Source organism: Dermacentor albipictus, chromosome 2 (genome assembly GCF_038994185.2).
Source record: "Dermacentor albipictus isolate Rhodes 1998 colony chromosome 2, USDA_Dalb.pri_finalv2, whole genome shotgun sequence".
NCBI lineage: Eukaryota > Metazoa > Arthropoda > Arachnida > Ixodida > Ixodidae > Dermacentor > Dermacentor albipictus.
Window position 1 is genome coordinate 69,905,609 of NC_091822.1, and position 24,766 is coordinate 69,930,374.

Here is a 24,766-nt window from a genome sequence, read left to right on the forward strand (position 1 = left end):
GTGCTGATATTGGTCCGACGGAGACTTGGTTTTCTGCAAAAGTACAAATTTTACCGATGTGATTGTAATTACTGGTCTGTTGGTGGCGGTCTGCTGGTGGTTGCCGATACTCTTGCTTCTCATTTCATTCCAGTTGTATGCTCACTTGAGCTTGTGTGTATGCATGCTCCTTGATTCTCGCAAAATAATTTTCTGTGTCTCCTATCAGCCGCCAACTGCATATATGACCTGCGCGGTACTGTCAATCAGCTGTTTGTCAGATACCCTATATCACCCCTCTTCATAATGGCGACTTCAATTGTCCAGACATAAGGTGGGAAAGAGACTCCGTTCCCCTACAACACAACTCAACTGAAAGCAAAGAATTTTTAACTTTTTGTCGGGACATCAACTTAACTTTGCTCATTCAATTTCCCATTCGCATAACTCCCACTTCCGCTAACATTCCAGACCTAATGCCACTGCACCAGGCCTAGCTTCCCGCTGAACTCGTTCAGTGGGAATTGGCGACTACTCTATAATTCACTCGACAGGCACGGGTTTCCAACGAGGAAAAAAAAAAGGGGGGGGGGATCATCCAAATCTACAGTAAAGCAGACATTAGTACTCAAATGAATAGGAAATTGCAGGCCTTTGTTGTTCGTTTTTTTTTGCTGGCTTTGGGGAGCGGTTGGTTGAGGACAACTGGTTGCTTTATAAGAACGAACTCTTGTCTCTAATTTATTGTTTTGTACCTAAAGGAAAAGTTTCATCGAGTCCTGCTCTCCGTGGTTTAATAACATGTTAAAGCAGATGGGCAACAACACGCAGATATGTTGATGCGCAAAATTAACAGCCAGAACAGATCACTGGTCCTACTATCGAAAATTTAACCGAAAATTGTGTACTGCACTTTCAAAAGCCAAGAAGAAATTCTTGGGTAATAAAACTCGTCCTTTGCTACTGCGTTCTAACCGCCATACATTTTGGGGCATTATTAATGGTACTGAAATGACACATTCAATTAATCCAATTTAATGTTCCAGTAGTTCAAAGCGAATGCTGCAATGTTCTGAACAATGTTACTCATTTTCATAAGAGAATCCCCACAGTATTTCCAACCCGCCGTGGTTGCTTAGTGGCTATGGTGTTGGGCTGCTTAGCACGAGGTCGTGGAATCGAATCCCAGCCATGGCAGCCGCATTTTGATGCGGGCGAAATGCGAAAACACCCGTGTACTTGGATTTAGGTGCACGTTAAAAAACACCAGGTGGTCTAAATTTCTGGAGTCCCCCACTACGGTGTGCCTAACAATCAGATGGTGGTTTTGGCACGTAAAACCTCATAATTTAATTTTTTTTACATTCCCTTAATAATTACTGACCCATATCATTAGCATCAATTCCAGTAGAAATCTTAGAACATGTACATCTCATTGATTTCCCTAAGTCCAGTTCCCCCTCCAGTATTTAGCAGCATGGATTCCGTAAAACAGTCGCGTGCGAAATGCAATTGCTGTTTTGCTAACAACTTATTCATTAACATGGATCATGACTCTTATACTGATTGCATATATTTGAATTTTGCTAAAGCATTTGACTCCGTCTCACACAATCTATTTCAAGCTTAACCAACGTAACATAGATCCCAGTTTACTTGCATGAATTTAGGAATTTCTAATGGCAGTCGGTATGTGTCCGCTAATGACTTTCGTTCATCTAATTCTGCTGTGACATCTTGTGCGCCACAAGGGTCCATTTTTGGCCCTCTGCTTTTCTCAATTTATAGTAATGATCTTGCCTTTTTTCTTCAACTATCCGGCTCTTTGCAGATGCCTGTGCAGTTTACCAGAAAATTACTAGCCATGCCGATTATCTCAATCTGCAATGCAATCTAGGTAGGGTGTTTGAATGGTGCAGTAAATGGCTCATGGTGCTTAGTACAACGAAATGTAAAAGCATGCACCAGTTTCTCACTACAACACTACTCTGGCTGCGTACTTACTCCCTCAATAATATTCCATTACCATCTGTTTACAGTTATAAATACCTTAGTGTTCACATTCTAGTCTTTCGTGGAATGGTCATGTCGAATATGTAACCTAACAGGGCGAATCGCATACTTGGTTATCTGCAGCAAAATTTTTTTGATGTCCCCTTGTTTAGTGTGACAATGAATGCTTGGGTTTGGCCATGTCTGCTGTTTGTTCAGTGTTTCACCAGTGCCTCCAATCACTTTTGTCATGTGAAGAGCCTGCTAACAGTTCCATTAGGTTTTTAGATCTCGCACTTGTTTTCTCAAACAATCGTGTGTTGATGCTACGAGCCCCGAGGGAAGAAAGCCATTCTATCATTTTCATCAGCGCAATCCAAACTAGTTGAGCGAGGCATCACAAATCTTTGTTTTAACAACGATCTTCTAAAATCCGGCCGTCACATTGTACACGAAAGCTTCGAAAACGAGGTTTCACGCCTAAGCGCGCAGCTGGCTACCCCTTGCAAATACTGACAGCAGTGGCTGGCAGTATGGTAAAGGGCCCCTGAAACGGTTCGGACAAATTTTGTAGACGCGTAGGGTACAACTTAAGTATAACATTCGCACCACAATTTAAGTGGAGCGTTACGTATTAATGGAGCTACAAGCGATTAGAAGTTACCCTCCTCCCCAGCCACGCTTTTCCTCCTCAACTCGTTCGCCGAGCGAGTGGGGCTAAGCTCCGCCTTCACTGGTACTGCGTCACGATGCGACGTCACATCGTCCACTTCCGGTTGTTTCGGAGCCCGCCCCCGCCCGCGCGAAACCTCTCCGCTAGCCGCTTGGCTGTCGACCCCAACCGAGAGCTGTCGAAGCAGCGTGCGTTGCGAGCATTCTGTCGTAGTGCCGAACGTGTCTGGTATTCCGTTAACCACAGGCAAGCTGATCATTTCGGCAAATGACTGGAGGCATAAACTCAAGCTGATGAAGGAACTTTGGCGTAGACGTACGTGAGCGGCCTGATCGGTCTGCACGGTCCAGACACTTGTTGGCGCAGCGCTTAACCAACCAAACAAAGCGCTAATATTGCTCTAACCAAGTGTAAAACATTTTAAACATTTATAAAAACAACGTGTTGATGATTACACTCCTGCGAAAAATAAGCACCAGCAGAAAAGAATACGCTTCGTTGCTGCTACTGTGTATGGTTGAGTTCTATGCCACCAGGTGGCTGCACCGTGCAGACCATTCACATTTGCCCTTCTGGTCATCTCGGCTCATCCCGTTACGGCACAGTCAAGCGGCCAGACCCTGTCCCCTTGCGCTTATGTTTGCCCTAATGCGGGACTCGCGAAACGCTATTGCGTTAGTAATCTTCCGGTGTAAAGTGACGGCCACAAACGCACAAATCCTGGCGCCGATCGTATAGCGGCAGTCCGATGCGCAGCAGCCAGTTCGCTCGTACGCTGCCTTGCAGAGGGACACAATGTCGCAGCTTGACATATTGCCAGTCGCTACGTTTGCAGTCCGCAAGGCAACAAAGTCGAATCATAGTGCTCGCGAAAAGACTGAGACCAACTCTGACCGCGGATCTCTCGTCAAAATGGAGTGCGTTGTAACACAAGCAGACGACACTTGCTGTGTGCCGGAAGTGCTTAAGCGTACTGAAAAATTGTTCTTGTACATTCTCTTTATGCTACTTTCTTTTCATAAAAACAAATTAACTAACATTCCAACTATTACGAAGATCATTTGTTTACCATAAAGTTGGAAAAATTATCGATCACGCGCCCTGGTCAGCCAATCGGATAGCTCACCCCACTGACGTCATATGGGTGAATTCGGTCATATTGACACGTGTACTTATCTTTATCGGGCAACCACGTTTCGCCGCTTAACAACTGTAATCGCAGAGCGAGGGACGCGCCTGCATGTATCCGACGTTTCTGGAAAGTTATCGACGCTTCTATCCGCGTGTCTGTTGTCGCCGAACCTTGTGTTATCAGATTTCATCGCGTGCCACGAATGGTGTAGAACTTTGTGGAAGACACGCGGGTCCCATCAGTTAATCTGGAACATTCGACGACTGATCTATAAAAGCCGACGCGCCTGACCCGCTGATTAGATTTTCGACGATCGCCGAGCGTGTTCGCCGCTTTCGTTGTGCTTTAAGTGTAGCCTGTTTTGTGGGCACAGGTTCGCCCAATAAAAGCTAGTTTTGTCTTTCACAGTACTGCTACTGTGTTCTCTCTTCGCCGTCACTACCACGTGACATCTGGTGGAGGTGCTAGTGCGTTCATGTACCGAACGCCCCTGCAAAGCCGCGATCCAAGCCCGAAGCCCGAGGACCAAACTAACATCGCCGAAGACCAGCGTGCTAGCTGCAGACTGCAAGGACTGCCCCAGAGCACGGACTTCTACCTGAGTCGACAAAGAAGATCGTGGTCAAAACAACTCCAATGGCTGCCCCAGCGTCCCCCGTTATCCTACAACAACCTCGGGACCCACCGACCTTCCATGGAGCAGCGACTGAAGACCCAGAATCCTGGCTGGAGACCTACGAACGAATCGCGACTTTTAACAACTGGGACTCCGACGACAAGCTGCGGCATGCGTACTTTGCCTTAGAAGATGCCGCCAGAACGTGGTTTGAGAACCGGGAGTCGACCTTGACGACATGGGACATCTTCCGTACCGGCTTCCTGCGCACCTTTACGAGCGTCGTGCGCAAGGAAAGGGCCGAAGCCATGCTCGACGCCCGAGTGCAGCTACCTAACGAGAATGTTGCCATCTTCACGGAAGAAATGAAACGTCTGTTCCGTCATGCCGACCCGGATATGCCCGAGGAGAAGAAAGTCCGCCTTCTCATGCGTGGTGTGAAGGAAGAACTTTTCGGCGCAATGATACGAAGCCCACCGAAGACCGTAGAAGAGTTCCTTCGCGAGGCCGCCAGCATCGAGAAGACACTCGAAATGCGGAACCGGCAATTCAACCGCCGTACAAGCTCTACCCACTACGCCGGAGTTCAGTCACTCGCCGCCGACGACCTACGCGAGACTATCCGAGCTGTCGTGCGGGAGGAGCTACAAAAGCTGTTCCCATCATCACAGCCTCAAGTGGCTTCGATTGCCGACGCCGTGCGTGAGGAACTCCAACAACAACTTGGAGTAGCCCCTGAATCGCCGCAGCGTGAGCCGCAAGCGATGACCTACGCCGCCGTCGCACGCCGTCAAGGACCCCCTCCGCGACCGCGCCAGGGCCCTGTCACGCCACAGTTTCGTCGTCCGCCGCCGCCGCCGCCAGCACGACCACCCGTCGCCCAGCGCACCTACGCGAGGAAGACTGACATCTGGCGTGCTCCTGACCACCGCCCGCTCTGCTACCACTGCGGAGAAGCGGGTCACGTCTACCGACGATGTCCGTACCGGGAGATGGGACTGCGAGGTTTCGCCGTCAACGCGCCGCGTCCACAGCTTGGCGAGCGCCCACGTGACATCGCCGATTACCTCGCCGCTACTCAGTGGAGCCCTCGACGGCCGTCTCGTTCGCCATCACCAGGCCGCTACCTGTCGCCGCAGCGCCGACCATACACTGGCCCAGCCCGGGGCCGGTCAGCGAGCCCATATCCGGAAAACTAAAAGCAGCAACCGATGGAGGTGCGGTTGCTGTTCGTCGAACTGACGAAGATCCTCCGCCGCCGACGAAGACGACGAAGAAACCATCTCGACGACCTAATGACGACACGCCGCCGTCCCGACGAAGTCTGGAAGCCAAAACTACACCGACGAAAGACGACTTGACGACGCGACGTTCCAACTTCATTTCAACACGACGCAGCCGTGATCCAACGCCAAGACCTAACTGCAATGCCAGACAAAGAACAACCGACCTCGACGTGCTTCTCGACGGCCACGCAGTCACTGCCTTAGTCGACACAGGGGCCGATTACTCCGTAATGAGTGGACACATCGCCGCCCAGTGGAAGAAAGTGAAGACCGCATGGGAAGGCCCTCAGATTCGCACCGCTGGAGGACACCTCATTACGCCGACTGGGATCTGCACGGCAAGAATAACCATTCATGACCGGACTTACCCTGCCACCTTCGTTATCCTCCAACAGTGTTCACGAGACGTCATTCTCGGTATGGACTTCCTGGACCAACACGGCGCAATCATCAACCTCAAGTAGAAGTCAGTAACGCTGTCGGAAGATAAAGCAATGCCGCCGGAGAGCCCTCGTAGTCACCACGCCTTGAGTGTGCTTGAAGATCAAGTGAGCATCCCGCCTCGCTGCAGCATTGTTATTTCGGTCAGCACCGAAACACCCGCTGACGTAGAAGGCGTCATCGAAGGCGACCAACGTCTACTGCTAGACCGTGAAATTTGCGTCGCAAGAGGGATCGCTCGACTGCATGGAGGGAAAACTGAAGTGTTGCTGACAAACTTCAGCCAGGAGTTCAAGCACATCAACAAGGGCACGATGATCGCGTACATCGAGGAAATTCTGGAAACAAGTAATGCGTTTGTCCTATCGGATTCCGCCGCATCTACCCCGACGACGATGGTTCCCGAACCAGACTACGACATTAATCCAAATCTCCCTATGATTAAGCAACAGCAGCTGAGAAGTCTGCTCCGACGATACAAAGGCTGCTTTTCGACGTCATCGAGGATTCGACAAACACCAGTCGCCAAGCATCGCATAATCACCGAGGAATGCGCTCGACCACTCCGTCAGAGCCCTTACCGAGTTTCGGCGCGAGAACGTGAAGCTATAAGAGAACAAGTCGACGAAATGCTGCGCGACGACATCATCCAGCCATCGAAAAGCCCGTGGGCATCCCCTGTTGTTCTGGTAAAGAAAAAGGACGGAACCCTACGTTTCTGCGTCGATTATCGGCGTCTGAACAAGATCACGAAGAAGGACGTATACCCCCTCCCACGGATAGACGACGCATTGGATCGGCTCTGCAACGCTAAATACTTCTCGTCCATGGATCTCAAGTCTGGCTATTGGCAAATAGAAGTCGACGAAAGAGATCGCGAAAAGACCGCCTTCATCACCCCAGACGGCCTCTATGAGTTCAAGGTTATGCCATTCGGACTGTGCTCGGCGCCTGCAACGTTCCAGCGCGTGATGGACACGGTTTTAGCAGGATTGAAGTGGCAGACCTGTCTTGTATACTTGGATGACGTCGTCGTCTTCGCCGAAAATTTCGACGTTCACCTTAGGCGGCTGGCAACAGTATACTAGAGGCCATCAGGACATCAGGACTTACTCTGAAGCCGGAAAAGTGCCGCTTCGCTTACGAGGAGCTTCTATTTTTAGGCCACGTCATCAGCAAATCTGGAGTCCGCCCCGACCCGCAGAAGACAGCTGCCATAGCAAAGTTCCCACAGCCCATCGACAAGAAGGCAGTGCGTAGATTTCTTGGCATGTGCGCCTACTACAGGCGATTTGTCAAGAACTTTTCACGCATCGCTGAGCCGCTGACGCAGCTAACTAAATGTGACGTCGAGTTCAAGTGGGAAACGCCGCAGGCCGAGGCATTTCAAGAACTCAAACGACGCATGCAGTCGCCGCCCGTACTTGCGCACTTCGACGAGAACGCCGATACCGAAATCCACACTGACGCCAGTAGCCTAGGCCTCGGCGCCGTCCTGGTCCAGAGAAAAGATGGACATGAACACGTGATAGCTTACGCTAGCCGGTCGTTGTCAAAAGCGGAAGGCAATTATTCTACAACCGAAAAGGAATGCCTCGCCATCGTTTGGGCTACAGTGAAATTTCGCCCTTACCTATATGGCAGGCCATTCAAAGTCGTCAGCGACCATCACGCCTTGTGCTGGCTAGCGAATTTAAAGGATCCCTCAGGACGGCTAGCACGGTGGAGCCTCAGACTACAAGAATACGACATCACTGTAACATACAAGTCCGGACGAAAACACTCAGACGCCGATTGCCTATCACGCGCCCCCATTGACCCGCCGCCGCAAGATGACGAGGATGACGACGCCTTCCTTGGTATAATAAGCGCGGAAGACTTCGCCGAACAACAACGAGCGGACCCGGAACTTAAAGGCCTCGTCGATTATTTGGAAGGGCACACCGACGTTGTCCCCAGGGCATTTAAGCGCGGATTATCTTCCTTCACGCTTCAAGACAGTCTACTCGTGAAGAAGAACTTCTCACCAGTCCGCGCCAATTACCTTCTTGTTGTCCCATCAGGACTTCGTCCAGAAGTATTGCACGCCCTACATGACGATCCGACCGCTGGACACCTCGGTTTTTCCCGGACACTATCGAGGATTCAAGAAAAGTATTATTGGCCGCGCCTGACCGCCGACGTCGCCCGTTATGTCAGAACATGCCGAGACTGTCAGCGACGCAAGACACCGCCGACAAGGCCAGCCGGATTACTACAGCCAATCGAGCCTCCTTGCCGACCATTCCAGCAGATCGGGATGGACTTGCTGGGACCCTTTCCGACGTCAACAACCGGAAATAAGTGGATCGTCGTGGCGACAGACTACCTCACCCGCTTCGCTGAAACTAAAGCACTGCCGAAAGGTAGCGCAGCCGAAGTGGCGAAATTCTTTGTCGAAAACATCCTGCTTCGACATGGCGCCCCAGAAGTCCTCATCACCGACAGAGGAACGGCCTTTACAGCGGAGCTTACCCAAGCCATTCTGAAATACAGTCATACAAGGCACAGGAGGACCACGGCCTACCACCCGCAGACGAATGGCCTTACGGAGCGGCTGAATAAGACCCTCGCCGACATGCTAGCGATGTACGTCGACGTCGAACACAAGACCTGGGATGCCGTCCTGCCGTACGTAACATTCGCTTACAACACGGCGGTGCAAGAAACAACACAGATCACGCCGTTTAAGCTGGTTTACGGCAGGAACCCGACGACGATGCTCGACGCCATGCTGCCCCACATCACTGACGAAGAGAATGTTGACGTCGCTAGCTATCTCCAGCGCGCCGAAGAAGCCCGACAGCTCGCCCGCCTACGGATCAAGACCCAGCAGCGTACCGACAGCCGACACTACAACCTCCGAAGACGCTTCGTCGAGTACCAGCCCGGCGACCGTGTTTGGGTATGGACCCCGATACGCCGACGAGGACTCAGTGAGAAGCTGCTGCGACGCTATTTCGGACCCTACAAGGTCATCCGACGTATTGGCGCACTAGACTATGAGGTCGTGCCAGACGGCATTTCGCACTCACAGCGGCGCCGCGCACGATCTGAAGTGGTCCACGTGGTGCGCCTTAAACCATTTTACGGACGCTGATGAACTTCCTTAGTTTGTTGTTTTCTTTGCTACGAGTGCTTTTCTTTGTTACTTTCGTTTGTTTGCAGCATCGGGTCGATGCTTTTTAAGAGGGGGGGTAATGACACGTGTACTTTATCGGGCAACCACGTTTCGCCGCTTAACAACTGTAATCGCAGAGCGAGGGACGCGCCTGCATGTATCCGACGTTTCTGGAAAGTTATCGACGCTTCTATCCGCGTGTCTGTTGTCGCCGAACCTTGTGTTATCAGATTTCATCGCGTGCCACGAATGGTGTAGAACTTTGTGGAAGACACGCGGGTCCCATCAGTTAATCTGGAACATTCGACGACTGATCTATAAAAGCCGACGCGCCTGACCCGCTGATCAGATTTTCGACGATCGCCGAGCGTGTTCGCCGCTTTCGTTGTGCTTTAAGTGTAGCCTGTTTTGTGGGCACAGGTTCGCCCAATAAAAGCTAGTTTTGTCTTTCACAGTACTGCTACTGTGTTCTCTCTTCGCCGTCACTACCACGTGACAATATGGGTAGGGGCGGCTTAAAATTCCGCCGAGTAGTGCGCTGCGATCGGTAGCGATGTGCATTTTTAAAACCTTATAATAAATTACACGTTTTACGCAGAGCACTTAGATGTGTCAATTAATGATCAGAAGGACCTACTCTAACGACTCAGTACGTTTGTAGAAAATCGTCAAAAGCGTTTCAGGGTCCCTTTAAGAAAACGTGATCACCCGCAATCCGCTGCCCAACAGAACAGAAGCGGAAAAGTAGTGGGGCCGTACTTGCACCAAGCTAGCCATAACACGATGAAAATTGGGACGCCTGTTGGTGTTGTCTTTTCAGCCCATTTGAAGTTGTCTAGCTTGCGCACGAAAGTCAACATTACAAAGAGGCGCCATGACTGCACTAAAAACACCGAGAAGCGTTTGTTTCGTGCATGGAAGGAGTGGTGTACCGTATTCCTTTAGGCTGCGGGAATTGGAATACATTGGTCAGATGGGAAGGTGCCTCAATGATCGCTTAGGGTAACATTCGAACGATGTTAATAATCCGGTAAAGACTAGTCATCTAGCCGCGCACAGCTTGCGTTGGGGCTGTGCACCCTGGTTCGACAAATAAAACGTGATATCTGGGAACCCAGATCAAGTCACTAGGGAGATCATCAAGGCATTAGAAATGGTTAGAAATGTTACCTCTAAGTTGCCCATCTGTGTCGCTGTCAAAGAAAGAAATGTGCCTATCGTTGTACCGGCCTGTGGTGGATGATTGTGCCGGAAAGAAATCTATGTTGCGATACTGGCCTGTTGCACGATGGTATATATGTGGTAACCACGTGCAATAAAAATTCAATTGTCAGTAGCGCTGTGTCTTCATTCCCTTCTGCTGTCGTGCTTTTCTGTGCTTTGCCTAAAGTAATATTTTTCTAAGCAGAATATCAGCTCGTCGCAATGACTAGTTAGGAAACAAGCATGAAATTGATACTAGTACGTATGTAGCTTGTTTCTGTTGAAGTATATTTGTACAAACTCCTCTTAAATCTGCATACGGCCCACCGAAAAAAAAAAGAAACCGGGAGCTGCATTTTAGGAAGTTTGCGCGTACATGAAGTCAGAGGCCGGGGCTGCTTCCCTGGCGCGCAGGGAATAGAACCACCGGGAAGTTTTCACGGGTCAGGCATATAGCCCGCGGGCACCACCGCCCTCGATCATGGTAACCGGGGCGTTGATGCGTCCTAAGGATACTATTCCAGACATCCCCAACAAATGTGCATTGCTTTGATCGTTCTCAATTGCACCACACTTCAGCGCCGATGATGTTATCGACGCAATTGAAGAAGCGAACGAGCCGAAGGGCCTGGAGTCCCTTCAAGACACGGGAGGAACAAAGTTCTGCGCCGCTGCCGCATCAGCAAGCGTCGCATCGAAGCTCAAGTCGCCACTGTCGTCAGCGGAATCTCGGTGATAGTGATCTAAGGAAAGGAAGGACGCTTGATTCTGCAACCCGTGAGGGAGCACGGCGAAACGTCGTCAGGGGAGAGGGAGTGGGAAGTGAAAGATGATAGAGAAAGAGGGAGGGTGTGGCCTAATAGACTCCACTATGCGCGACTGGTGGCAGTCCTCAGTAAAGTTGCCAGCGTTGCAGCGGGCGCTCATAGGGTGTCTATTCACGTGGAACTTATAAACTCCAGCAGGCTTCGCAGCGCAGGGAGCTGTGGACTCCGGCAAGCGCGGGCGGTTTGCCGGTTTAGCGGGGGCGTAAACGTGAGCGGCCAGATTGGTGGCGCCAGCTGGTGGCGCAAAGCTCAACCACACAAACCCAAAGCTAATTACTATATTCTACTTAGCTGCTGGTGTAAATTTTCGACAGTGGCGTAATCGTGTTCACAATTACGCCGCTGCCAAACATTTGCACGAGCAGCGAAGCAGGATATAGTGGGGTTTAGCTTGTCTGGGCCGAGAGCTGAGGCAGAATTCATGCCATGTGCGACTTCTTTGAGCTCCTCACGGGTAACCGGGCAGTAGAGCTGCTCGCACGGGTTTTTAGGAGACTTGCGGTAGCCCTTCACAAAACTGCGTGACTCTCACGTCAATGTCACTGATATAAGTCACACATCGCTCTGAAGAAAATAGCTTTGCTAAGTGGGCAGCAAACGGTCCCATTACGATGACCTGGTCTGAGGACTGTGTCCCATCATGCAGTGAATGATACTGATGGCGCATCGTCGTGCTCGAGAGACGCGACTTTGACCTGCCATAGCACCGATGAATACGACACTGGGGAAGACTGGCGCAGAAGTAGCTCATTTCACGCATTTTGAAGCTGGAAACGCATCGCAAAAGTGGGCTACACTCGACAAGAGTGCTTCGCATCCAAACCATCATCTCTTGGCGATTTCAGGCCGGGTGGAAACACGTCCGAACCAACCAAGTGCCTGATTATTGATCACGCTGTTGAACAGCAGGGAAGAAGTTTGGGCGTGTTGGTGGTTCAATCGTAAACTGGGATACATAGCGCGAAAACGACACAAGCAGGAACACGAAACGCTCGGCCCGAGTTCCTGCTTCATCCTTGTGTCGTTCTTGCGCTATGTATCCCAGTTTATGTTGAACAGCAATTAGAAGCCGCTTTTTTTTTCGAGAAGTATCTTAGAATTATTCAACCGGCCATCATAAGCGCACATTGAACTTGCAGCGTGCCGGGCAGATCGACCTTATCATCACTGTCCCTAATGCGAGACCTGCCTACATTCTCTACAAGAGGCGGGATCACCGGGTGCTTTGAGTCGAAGGAACTTGCACAGCGTCGAGCACGACTACTTTCTTCCTGTGTTTTGGCGCTTTGGTTTCCCTCCCGAGTTCGTTTCGACAATATCGGTCTTGTTCAAGGGTGAAGCAGCACAGCTGTTTTTAAACGTCCAACAAAGTGTCCCGTTCGTTATTTCACGCGGCATAAGGCAAGGGCGTACGTTCACTTTTGCCTTTGCTGTTTGCCTTGTGTTTCGACCCGCTATTGCCCCGTATATCGATCAGCCAATGCCCATCAGAGGTTTTCCTTTGCCGGCGCAAGGGAAAATTAATGTATCTGCTTACGCTGATGACGTTTCTGTTTTCCTTATAGACGAAGCCAGCTAAGTTCATTTCTGAGACTTTCCGTCGCGTACAGTGAACTCCCAGACGCTGGTCTAAACGCAGAGAAAACCAAGGCAATGCGATACGGCTCGTTCACTTCAGGTCTTCGTCGGGAAGGTGAACGGGTTAGCCGGTTCAAGGTGCTGGGGGTCACATTCTCGCCCACTGGTCACGTATCAACAAGAAAGTGGTCTGATCTGCTCAAGACACTAGAACAGCGTTTCAATACTGTCGCGAAGTTCCATCTCTTCTCGTCTAAAAATAGCTTTATTATTCGCTGTATCGTTCCGGGGCCTGTATATTATGTAGCTCGAATTAAAAAAAAAAATGCGTGGTATTACGTGCCAGAATCACGATCTGATTACGAGACACGCCATTGTGGGAGACTACGGAAATATGGACCACCTGGGGTTCTTTAATGTGCACCTTAATCTAAATACACGGGTGTTCTTGCATTTCGCCCCCATCGAAATGTGGCCGCCGTGACCGGGATTCGATCTTGCGATCTCGTGCTTAGCCGCCCAACACCATAAGCAACCATGGCGGGTATAGCTCGAGTTGCGTGCCTACAAGTACAGTTCTTGAGCACTGGCGACCGCCTACGGAGCTTTCTTCTGGGCTGACGAAACAGTTGGGGGCGAAGGCGGTTTAGGCTGCCAGAGCTTGCGGCTATGTGCCGAACACAAGCTTTGCGCGGTTTGCTGGGCTTACTTCAAACCGCAGAGTATACCGGCATGTGCATCGTGATACATTTTCTCAGAACGTCTTGCTGTACTTTCTTAAGCGAACACTACACTACCTGCTATCGACACGTTTATGGAACTATGTAGTGACTCAATACAGAGCACTCCCCGATGACCAAGGGAATCAAAGGTGTCTTGGCTCGGCGAAAACCTGGAGGTCGATCAACGTGAAGCCTCCGAGAGGGATCGAGCTATAGAGAAGGTCAGTGGAGCGTGGTCATGTCACCCAACCTGCTGGCCCAGGTACTCGACTTCGGGTAGCCTCGCGGGGGACAAGCGCTGCCAACTGAAGACCGACTAGCGACTTGGCCCGTGGTACCTTTCGCCTCATGCCCACGGTGTGATTCAACGTTTCCCGCGCTGCGTCGAAAGCGCTGAACCACATGAGCAAGTGTGTTCGAGGGCCCCTGCTTCACTACAGTTGTCGCAGTTGTCCGTGGCGGCGACACCGAGACGTTGCCTGGCAATCGCCATGTTATAAGTAGCAAGAAAAGAAGGAGAACAATCGGGCCTTTGTGTGGGTAAAATTTTGAAATCATGGCAGTTGATCTTGCTATGGAAGTGTTCTCTTTTGCATGCTGTAAAATGGATGCTTTCTCAGCCGTTGATAAAGTTAAAGTTGTTTCAAGACGATTTGTATATAAATCTTAGTACATGATGTCAGTCTTCATTTTTTTTATTCCCCGCATATTTTCTTGTTTTCTTTCTTTTTATGTAATCTAGAAAAATGACAAGTTAGGTCTGGTAAGAGCCGGCTGTCCTAAATTCCCAAATACATTACTCAGTAACAATAACAAAAAGACAGAAAGCAAGAAGAAATCAACCAGCGCGAACGCATACACCCACTATAGTTACACGCGCGCAGTTTGTGTCACTATGAGAACACGTATATGAGCACACTGCATATGGGCACGAGCATCGAAACTACGGTACAGAAGGTTGGACAGCTCACCTATAGTCACACAGGAGAAATGAGTCCACACAGGAACTTTAGGTATGCATATGAATATACAACGCCCATTTTTGCGTATCGACCTCACCTCAGAAAGGACAACACAGTCGTGACATCAATACGTTGTTCAAGAAGTACAATGCAGAACAGACAAAAACACGTAATGACACTCATAGGTAATCCATCAGGCTAATGTCCAATAGAAACATCGCGAACGGTGGTCAGGGTGCACCTCCGCCTGTCAGGGCATTATTACGATCGAAGAACTTTGCTATCAAAAGAAGTTAATGTGGAAGGAGTTATATGTTAAATGATCAATTGAAGCGTCTGGGTTACCACAGTAGCCACAATGTGGGTACATTCTGCTTTTGATGCGACACAAGGACTGGGAAGTGTGAGCTATACGTGTAGTCGACAGAGGAGCGTGCCGAACGTTCGGGCAATCTTTTAGCTCGATGAAAACCGCAGTAAAGGGTCAACCATAGAGAAAGAAATTGGTCAACTGTATAAAAGAGTAACGAGATTGCCTGTTCATCGTATGTTCACCGATAAACATTCTTGGCGTCTGATGTAGTAAATGTGGCTGGTGGCAAGGTGCTTAATGCGTGCGTCACAGTAGCTAGTCTGTCTGCCACTTCATTTCCTGCGATACCCACGTGGCTTATGGTATCTTCGACTGGTCGCATGTATGCCCCGAAGCAGAGTCGGGTAGATCGGTCATTTCCCGAGCTCAAAGGTAGGGGACAAGCGCGCAAGCCGAACGTGCGACTCGCTCTCGGAGGAGGAAATTGCTGATGCGAAACTACGTGACTACTGCCAACGTCCGATGTTTCGCCTATCGAAAGCTCCCGGCGCTGCCGGAAAAACCGGCGGATGGGCCGGCGGGACGAACGTTCGTCGAGACGCCAGCATGCAGTGGCCTAGGTTGCCAAGGTTACGGTGGGCCGTCGCCAACAGCAGCGACGCGGCGCTGCGATGACGCTTCAATCTCGATGACTGCTCCGACGACAGGGCTCGGAGAGCCTAAGAGGAGGAGGAGGAGGAGGAAAAACTTTATTTGCTCTAATTGGGTAGAAATTAGCGGTGGCAGATGTGGTCGGCCATCTTCACGGTCTTCTTCCCCATCTGCGCAGGGTCGACGCCCCTATTCCAGGGCACCACTGAGGGTGGCTACTCGGCGAGCGTGCCTTACTGGTCCATGCTGGACTTTCGGGTCGCTGCTGGAGAGCACCCTCTCCCACTGCTCCGCACTCGGGTCTTTTATTTGAAGGAATTGTTGATTCTGAACGCATTCCCATGTAATGTGATATAAGGTGGGCTTGGCGCCGCACCAGGGGCAAATGTCTCTATACTGGGTGGCAAACATCTTGCTTAGTGTGTTTAGGTTTGGATATGTTCCTGTTTGCAGCCTCCTCCATGAGGTTGCTTCATGCTGATTTAGGCTGTTGTGGGGTGGAGGGTATTTGATTCGGACCCCCTTATAGTAGGGAGTTTTAGAATAGGGGCCCCAATACTTTGGGGCCCCAAAGAGCTTTGCGGGTGTTAGCGTTGGGGCACGTAGGACTGAAGAGTTTTAGAATAGGGTTTTACGTTTGCGGATACCGTCTTGCGCTGACAGCGCCACTACGGCGTCAAAGAAAAGCTATTAGAAATAATTAAATAAAATGTACCATTTTGTGATAGGAATAATAACTTTGACTTGCATGTATTCGCGTTTAATTACAATTTAGAGGTTACTCTGTAAGCAGCAAGCAATTAGTTGCGCTTAGTTTTGAGCAAACCAACTTTACTAGCCTTCACCAGCCAAGCTTAGCCGTGTTAGGCCTACGAGCCATAAAATCCACAATCGAATTCAAAATCAGCGGCGTCTAATGAGTCAATCTTCACAACACACGCTCGTTGAGAGAAAGCGATAACCGCAGTCACTTCTCCTAGCTTGCGAACTTCACGCGTTACCGCGAATCGAACCCAGTTTTGTGCTAGGTTAGAGCCGTCGCTTCGATGGGTGCCGCCATGTTTGCCGACGCAAAGTTTTTGGGGCCGCTATTTGGGCTCACGCTAAATCGGTGAAATAGCGTTCCCAACGCAAAACCCAAACGGAGTTTGCGTCTTGCGCATGCGCAGTGGCTTCGACGCTATTTCTTTGGGGCCCCAAAACGTTTGGGGCCCCTATTCTAAAACTCTCTAAATTCAATATGTCTGAGTAGCATGGGTTGACTGGTATGGGTTCCTCAGGGTCGGTGCTTGTGGCCGCTCGGTTTGTGTGCTCTCGAGCTGCCTTGTCCGCCCTTAGGTTCCCTTCTATTCCAGCGTGTCCCGGTACCCAGAAAATTGTATGCCTGACTTTGTTGTTAGCCCTGCAGGAGCGGAGGATGTGAAGCGCTCTGCGTCCTATTCTGCCGTTCATGTAATTCCGACACGTAGTTTGCGAGTCGGTGAGTATTGTTAAAGACCTTTCGGATCGGTAGCCATCCACTGCCGCTAGAGCTACGGCTATTTCCTCAGCTTCCGTTACCGAGCAGTCCTTCATTGACGCGCTGCTGATCTCTTTGTAGTCCTGGCTTATTACTATCGCAGCTGTCTTTACTATGTTTGTGCCTCTTTGCTTGGCGATGCTGCAGTATACATCAAACAAAGAGAGCCTCAGAGCACTCCAAGATAGAGGAGAGCAATCGAGAAGAACCAGCCGAACGCATGGCACGCACCCTCTTTCAACCAGCCGAAGACAACGCCGCTCGCGAGAGCGCTCCAGAGTGCTCAGAAACGACCAGCCGAAGATAGCATTAGTAGTAACTGAAAACAGACCTCATAACAGCGATGTAAGCAATGGCAAATGCTTTCATATTTGCGTAGATGGTGGAGGCATCTACAAGAAAATGAAATTCCCTTATCACTTCTATAGGTTTCTTTAAACTCAGAATGAACCATTCACTGTCGACTATGGTCCCTCTCGGCGGTAGATATTATGGCTCAATGTATAATTCCGAAATCTGATACTGTAGACAATATCCGTGACTTCTGTCTTTGATATGCGAGGATATGGAAATCCGCACTTGGGTCGTTGTTTCGTTGCTTTCCTGTCAGAACTAAACGCCTTGTCATCGTTTCATCTGAAGCTCGGCTAAAGCACCACAGTGGGCATGAGCCATCAGTATAGGGAAAGCAAACACAAATATGGGCTTTCCACCCTTGTTTCGTCGCACATATAAGCGATTGAAGAGAACATTCCCCACTACCGTTTCTTTAATGCGAAAGCATTAAAAACAGCAGTAAAAATTATCAGAGTGGCAGGAAAAATCACCAACGCGAACTAAATAAAGATGAATTAAAGTGTGTTAAGGTGGAGTAAGGTAGACTAAGGCGGTTCACGATTGTATTGCGCTTAGTGTTACAGTGACGAACATAAGGGACAAGACGCGGACGTACGTAGCGCATATTAAGAATAATAAAAATATTATTATATTTCGAGTACATCGGGCTTCTACATCCCTTGCGCTACGTACGTCCGCGTCTTGTCTTTTATGTTCGTCAGTGTAACACTATAAGCACAATACAATTATGAACGTCCACCAAATAGCCCCGTTCATTGCTTTAGAATAGGGTGGATTAACGTGGATAAACGTGGATTGAGGTGGATTAAGGTGGACTGAGGTGAAATAAAGTTGGTAAAAATTAGAGCAAGCTGTAATAAGGTAGAGATTTAATCTTAAGTAACTTAGATAACTTATAATGGTTTCGCATTCAAATCACGTAGGGATAATTAACTGACTGTCAAGGTTGGTTCTATGGCCCTCTTCTTGGCCGATCCGTACCCGTTGTGGGTGCGTCCCAATGTCTGGGATGGTCATCATTACCATCGTCCGCATTGCCATCGCCGTCCGCAACGGAACAGGCTGCAGTCTGTCTGCGACACCAGGCTCGGCATGCCACCGCCTAACGATAGCGTTGACTCTCCGAGCCCGGAATACGCGTCCCCGTGGCGAACGCGTCGGCGATTGATCTTCACCCTGCCCGGGGAAAACACCGCAGAACCCTGGAGCGAGCCCACGGCGCGGCATGGCCAGCACAGCAGCGACCCGCTGTTCGCCGCCGCCGAAGTCAGCAGCGGCAGCGGGAAACGCAGCGGCGACTACGCGACGTACCTGGCCGAAATGGCGCCGGCGGCCGGCATGAAGCGCCAGCGCATCTCTGAAGACTACGGTGAGTGAGAGAGAAACGTTGACTTAAGCTGCTTCCCAAGTCTGCCTCCCCTGTGTCCGGAGCACTCTCCGGCGTACTGCCTCCTCTGCAGGAGGCAGTACGCCGCTTAATACATGACAACACTTGAAAAGGACACTGACGAAGAATATTGAGCTAATATGTAGTGGTAGGCTTCGAAGTAGGAAAGCGGCTTGTCGCACCGTGAGAAGAGGCTTGGAAAACCAAAAAAAGCTGCAAATAAGAAAAAAAAAGAAGGAGAAATCGAGGAGTGGCGATGGCGGCATCAAGTCCACGCCAGAGATAACCATGACATCATTAATTTTGACAACATCTAGTTGAGTCTAGGTAATTGTTTATCATTAAAGACCGACATTGCAATAAAAAAAAATGAAGGAAGTCGCAGTATCGCCCGAAAGGCAAAGCATTGATTGAAATAGCAACTTATTAGAAAGCTATACAAAGCATACCTTCTTTCGCAAGCGGGACAGCCGAAAGTGGACGTGGAGGAGCACGAATGGCGATACTAGAAATGAAATAGACTTCATACTCTGCGCTAACCCTGGCTTCATAGAAAATGTGGACGTGCTCGACAAGGTACCTTGCAGTGACCATAGGATGGTAAGAACTCGAATTAGCCTAGACTTGAGGAGGGAACGGAAGAACCTGGTACATAAGAAGCCGATCAATGAGTTAGCGGTAAGAGGGAAAATAGGGAAATTCTGGAGGAAGCTGTAGAACAGATATTCGGGTTTAATTCAATAGGAGGACCTTACTGTCGAAGCAATGAACGATAATCTCATGGGCATCATTAAGGAGTGTGCAATAGAAGTTGGTGGTAATTTCGTTAGACAGGATACCATTAAGCTATCGCAGGAGACGAAAGACCTGATCAAGAAACGCCAATGTATGAAAGCCTCTAAACCTACAGCTAGAATAGAACTGGCAGAACTTTCCAAGTTAATCAACAAGCGAAAGACAGCTGACATAAGGAAGTATAATATGGATAGAATTGAACATGCTCTCAGGAACGGAGGAAGCCTAAAAGCAGTGAAGAAGGAACTAGGAATAGGCAGGAATCAGATGTATGCGTTAAAAGACGAAGCCGGCAATATCATTACTAATATGGATGAGATTGTTCAAGTGGCTGAGGAGCTCTATAGAGATTTATACAGTACCAGTGGCACCCACGGCGATAATGGAAGAGAGAATAGTCTAGAGGAATTTGAAATCCCACAATAACGCCGGAAGAAGTAAAGAAAGCCTTCTGAGCTATACAAAGGGGGAAGGCAGCTGGGGAGGATCAGGTAACAGCACATTTGTTGAAGGATGGTGGGCAGATTGTTCTAGAAACACTGGCCACTCTGTATACACAATGCCTCATGACTTCGAGGGTACCGGAATCTTGGAAGAACGCCAACATAATCTTAATCCATAACAGAGGGGACGCCAAAGACTTGAAAAGTTATAGACCGATCAGCTTACTGTCCGTTGCCTATAAACTATTTACTAAGGTAATCGCAAATAGAACCAGAAACACCTTAGACTTCTGTCAACCAAACGATCAGGCAGGATTCTGTAAACCTACTCAACAATAGACCATATTCACACTATCAATCAGGTGATAGAGAAATGTGCGGATTATAAACAACCCTTATATATAGCTTTCATTGATTGCGAGAAAGCGTTTGATTCAGTCGGAAACTCAGCAGTCATCGAGGTATTACGGAATCAGGGTGTATACTGCGACTGTAAAAATACTGAAATATATATGTAGTGGTTCCACAGCCACCGTAGTCCTCCATAAATAAAGCAACAAAATCCCAATAATGAAAGGCGTCAGGCAGGGAGAAACAATCTCTCCAATGCTATTCACAGCATGTTTACACGAGGTATTCGGAGGCCTGGATTGCGAAGAATCGGGGATAAGAGCTAATGTAGAATACCTTAGTAACTTGCGATTCGGGGATGATATTGCCTTGCTTAGTAACTCAGGGGACCAATTGCAATGCATGCTCATTGACCTGGAGAGGCAAAGCAGAAAGGTGGGTCTAAAAATTAATCGGCAGGAAACTAAAGTAATGTTTAACAGTCTCGGAAGAGAACAGCAGTTTACGGTAGGTAGCGAGGCACTGGAAGTGGTAAGGGAATACATCTACTTAGTGCAAGTAGTGACCGCGGATCCGGATCATGAGACTGAAATAATCAAAAGAATAAGAATGTGCTGGGGTGCGTTTGGCAGGCATTCTCAGCTGATGAACAGCAGGTTGTCATTATCCCTCAAAAGAAAAGTGTATAACAGCTGCGTCTTATCAGTACTCACCTACGGGGCAGAAACGTGGAGGCTTACGAAAACGGTTCTACTTAAATTGAAGACGACGCAACGAGCTATGGAAAGAATGATGGGTGTAACCTTAAGGGATAAGAAAAAAGCAGATTGGGTGAGGGAACAAATGCGAGTTAGTGACATCTTAGTTGAAACCAAGAAAAAGAAATGGCCATGGGTCGGACATGTAATGAGGAGGGAAGATAACCGATGGTCATTAAGGGTTACGGACTGGATTTCAAGAGAAGGGAAGCGTAGCAGGTGGTGGCATAAAGTTAGGTGGGCGGGTGAGATTAAGAAGTTTAAGAAGACTAAGAAGCCAAGCCAAGCCACCATCCTTGTCGGCTGGTCCTCGCATGCTTTCACCCGCACCTACAGCGCACAGCTTTAACGAAACCACACGGCGATGACGACAACAATGGCGGGAATTCACCTGGAGTGTCCGAATAATTTCTATCCCAGTAAACAGGAAGAAGGAACAATTAATGGAAGGCTTTTTTTTTTCATGACAGAAGTTTGGATGCAGGGGTGTCAGTGCATCTTCAGTAGTTTTAGGTCTAGACACTGTCAAGTTCTTAAAAGAAAAGGTTTTGCACAAGATGGTAACAATAGATGATAGGCAAAACTTGCGAGTGCGCTTCAACACACACCTTCTTTGACATAACGAAGATGGAGGACCTCGGGCTAGAATCACAGTTTAGATGTCAAGATGGCCATATTGGTTAAATCACTGTAGCTATGTGAGAAAGCCTGCTTAGAGGCTTTCGCATATAGTCTATTGCAACGTGTCTTTGAGGCACATGTTTACAATGCAATAGGATACAATACAATACAATACAATAAACTAAAATACAATTTTATTTCCGTGAAAAAAATGAAGGGCCCTGTAGGTATAAGTCCTCTTAGTGCACTGCAATTTGCGATAGCAACAAACATAAGACATTTCAGTAAACGTAGAAACACCTGTCTATTTATTTATATACACAGTATCTACATCGCCATAATGACATTACGCAGGGGGAAACAAAACACAACCAGCAAAACAGAAATGCTTTTGCGCAGTTATACTTACAAACAGAAGCACAAGAATAGCATTTAGAGAAAGACATACAAGTAAGGTGAAACAAACTGATTTTCAAGATACATAACACTTACAGTTGTTTTACAAGAGCGCCGTCACAGCATAGAATTGGATAGTTCGTTATTTGGCACATTTACTCTATCATTTGACAAACTGTTCCATTGTCTAATTGATTTGAGATAAAAAGACCAGATAGCAAGGAGAAAAAAAAACTTAATAAAATGTCTTGACTGAAACCACACTTACGTGCATCAAAATAAGTAAAAGTAACGTGGCGATATCTCACTCAAATGAAATGATTTATTTACGTAAAGAGAAAATAAATTATAATGTTTGGTTGTGTAGTTATTGAAATATCTATTCCAGTTCAGTTGGCTTAATTCAAAAGTGTAGGCAGTGTATTTGACAATTGTTTTCGTTTTTGCAGTTACCGTTTTGCAAATTTCTTTGTCGAATGGCAAATGACGTCGCCTTATGTTGAAATGCGGCGAGGCTAATCAGGAATCTGTGATTTTTCCTTATTTGTCTTTTTAAAGCCATGGTTAGTCTGTACTTGTACAAGCCAAATATGGGCAGCACATATGCCTGTGGGAATCGGTTAGATGTAATGCAGTCGTTCTAAACATTAAACAGTGTGCTTATACATTTTTTCAGTAAATATGTTTTGCATGTTTGTGATTGTCGTAGTACCCCACACGTTATAAGGCAGTAATAAACGTACGAGTAGAATAGAGAATGGTAATTAAGAGTATTTAGTCTGAATGTGAGTAATGTGTTATTATACCAGCGTGTCGTACCGATGACTTGGGCCAATTTTTTGGAAGCATGATTGATGTGGTCAGTCCGAGTAGTATTTTGCGGAAAAGTTACCCCGAATATTTTAATACTATCGACCAACGTTGTAGATTTCGCGCCATATAAGAGCTTAAGAACGCTATGTACTTGTTTATTTTTCGGTCTGTATAATATACATTTCGTCTTGTTTACGTTTATCTCTGAACTACTTACGTCAGACTACTTATGCAGTTGAGAGAAAATTAAGTTGCCTTTATTTTGAAGTTCGTAATTGCATTCTTTACCGAATATAAATAATGACACATCATCAGCGTATAGAACATATCTCACTTCGATGTGGGTGTTTACAAAATCGTTCATGTATATATTAAAAGAAACAGGTCCGAGAATACTAACCTGTGGTACGCCTTTCCCGATAAGCTTCAAGTGTGGGCCTTAACTTTGAATTGGTACGTTCTGTGTTTTTTCGTTTTAGGTAAGACGTGATCAACTTTAACGCGTGCACACTGATACCAGAACTTTCAAGTTTCTTAAGCAGTATATTATGGTCAATGTTATCATAAGCCTTGATAAAATTGACGTAAATACCGTGTGTGTAATACGCGTTTTGTGATGCAGTTTCGTGCTTGGTACTTTTCCACCACAATGTTTACCTGCATCTGAATGCGCTATATTTTACTATCTAATAAATATGTGTATGTATGACGAGTGTAAACGAATAAATGAAGAGTTGTTAGTGCGCAAGGTACGTTTTCGTCTCTTGTTTATCGTGTTAGTGTACCTGAGTGCATCACCTTTGCAGTACAACCATCATAATGCAGTAATGCCATAGTAAGTAGCCCCGTCGAAGCACTTCTAAAGGTCGTACGTTCGTGGTATTTGACGAGCTTATATATGAGTGTATATGTCAGCGTATATGTGAGCGTACATTTGAGCGTACATGCTTGCGTACATGCGAGCGTATACGTGAGCGTATACGTTAGCGTATATGTGAACGTACATGCGAGCGTATATGCGAACGTCTATGTGAGCGTACATGCGAGCGTATAGGTGGCGTATATGCGAGCATATATGCGAGCGTATATGTGAGCATATGTACCATATTTACTAGATTCTAAGCACCCCCTTTTTATCACGATCGTGGGGGGTGCTTAGATTCGAAAAATCTAGAATGATCCCCCCCGCCCTATTTTCGCTGCGACATCACGACGAGACGGTTGCGATAATTAACATTTTATATTGCAAACGTTCAAAAGAAAAATCGGTGCACACAGTGAACCCGCCGCTTGTGTCGGATGCTCAGTCACTTTCACTGCCACTCGAGTTCGTCGCACCGTTTGAACCGCCGCTCTCGGTACCCCACAGCAGGTCGTCTTCCATTCCGTCGAAGTGGTTTGTGATCGAGCAGTTCTTAAATGATTTGACCACAACGTCCACTTGGACCCGCTTCCACGCGTCCGAAATCCACTTTGCCATGGTTGATGGGGACGCTTTCTGTAGCTTTCCCCATACATCCGCACAGTCCGGCTGTACGCGTACTCGCGCCGCGGACGCCGTTCCACCTCGGCACTCGAACGGCTCCAGCTCGATATGACAGTGTGAGCAAGCGCGCTTGGCGGCCTTGGCTACGCGCGCTTCTTAACAAGTAGGGGGGGGGGGGGTGCTTAGATTCGCATGCAAACTTTTTTTTCCAGTCTTTTCGCGAAAATAGAGGGGGGGTGCTTAGAATCGGGGGGTGCTTAGAATCTCGAAAATACGGTATATTCGAGCGTACATGCGAGCGCATA

At 48.2% G+C, this 24,766-nt stretch overlaps 1 protein-coding gene across 2 annotated transcripts in view; it reads left to right on the forward strand.

Annotated features, from left to right (window-relative positions):
• Positions 1 to 18,450: 18,450 nt before the first annotated feature.
• Positions 18,451 to 24,766, forward strand: part of LOC135908222 (uncharacterized) — a 55,426-nt gene continuing 49,110 nt past the window's right edge. For both annotated transcript variants that reach the window (XM_065439976.1, XM_065439975.1), the window contains exon 1: positions 18,451 to 18,780. In XM_065439976.1, coding sequence (XP_065296048.1) covers positions 18,504 to 18,780 — 277 coding nt within the window. In that variant the 5' untranslated portion in view covers positions 18,451 to 18,503. The remainder of the gene's footprint in view (positions 18,781 to 24,766) is intronic.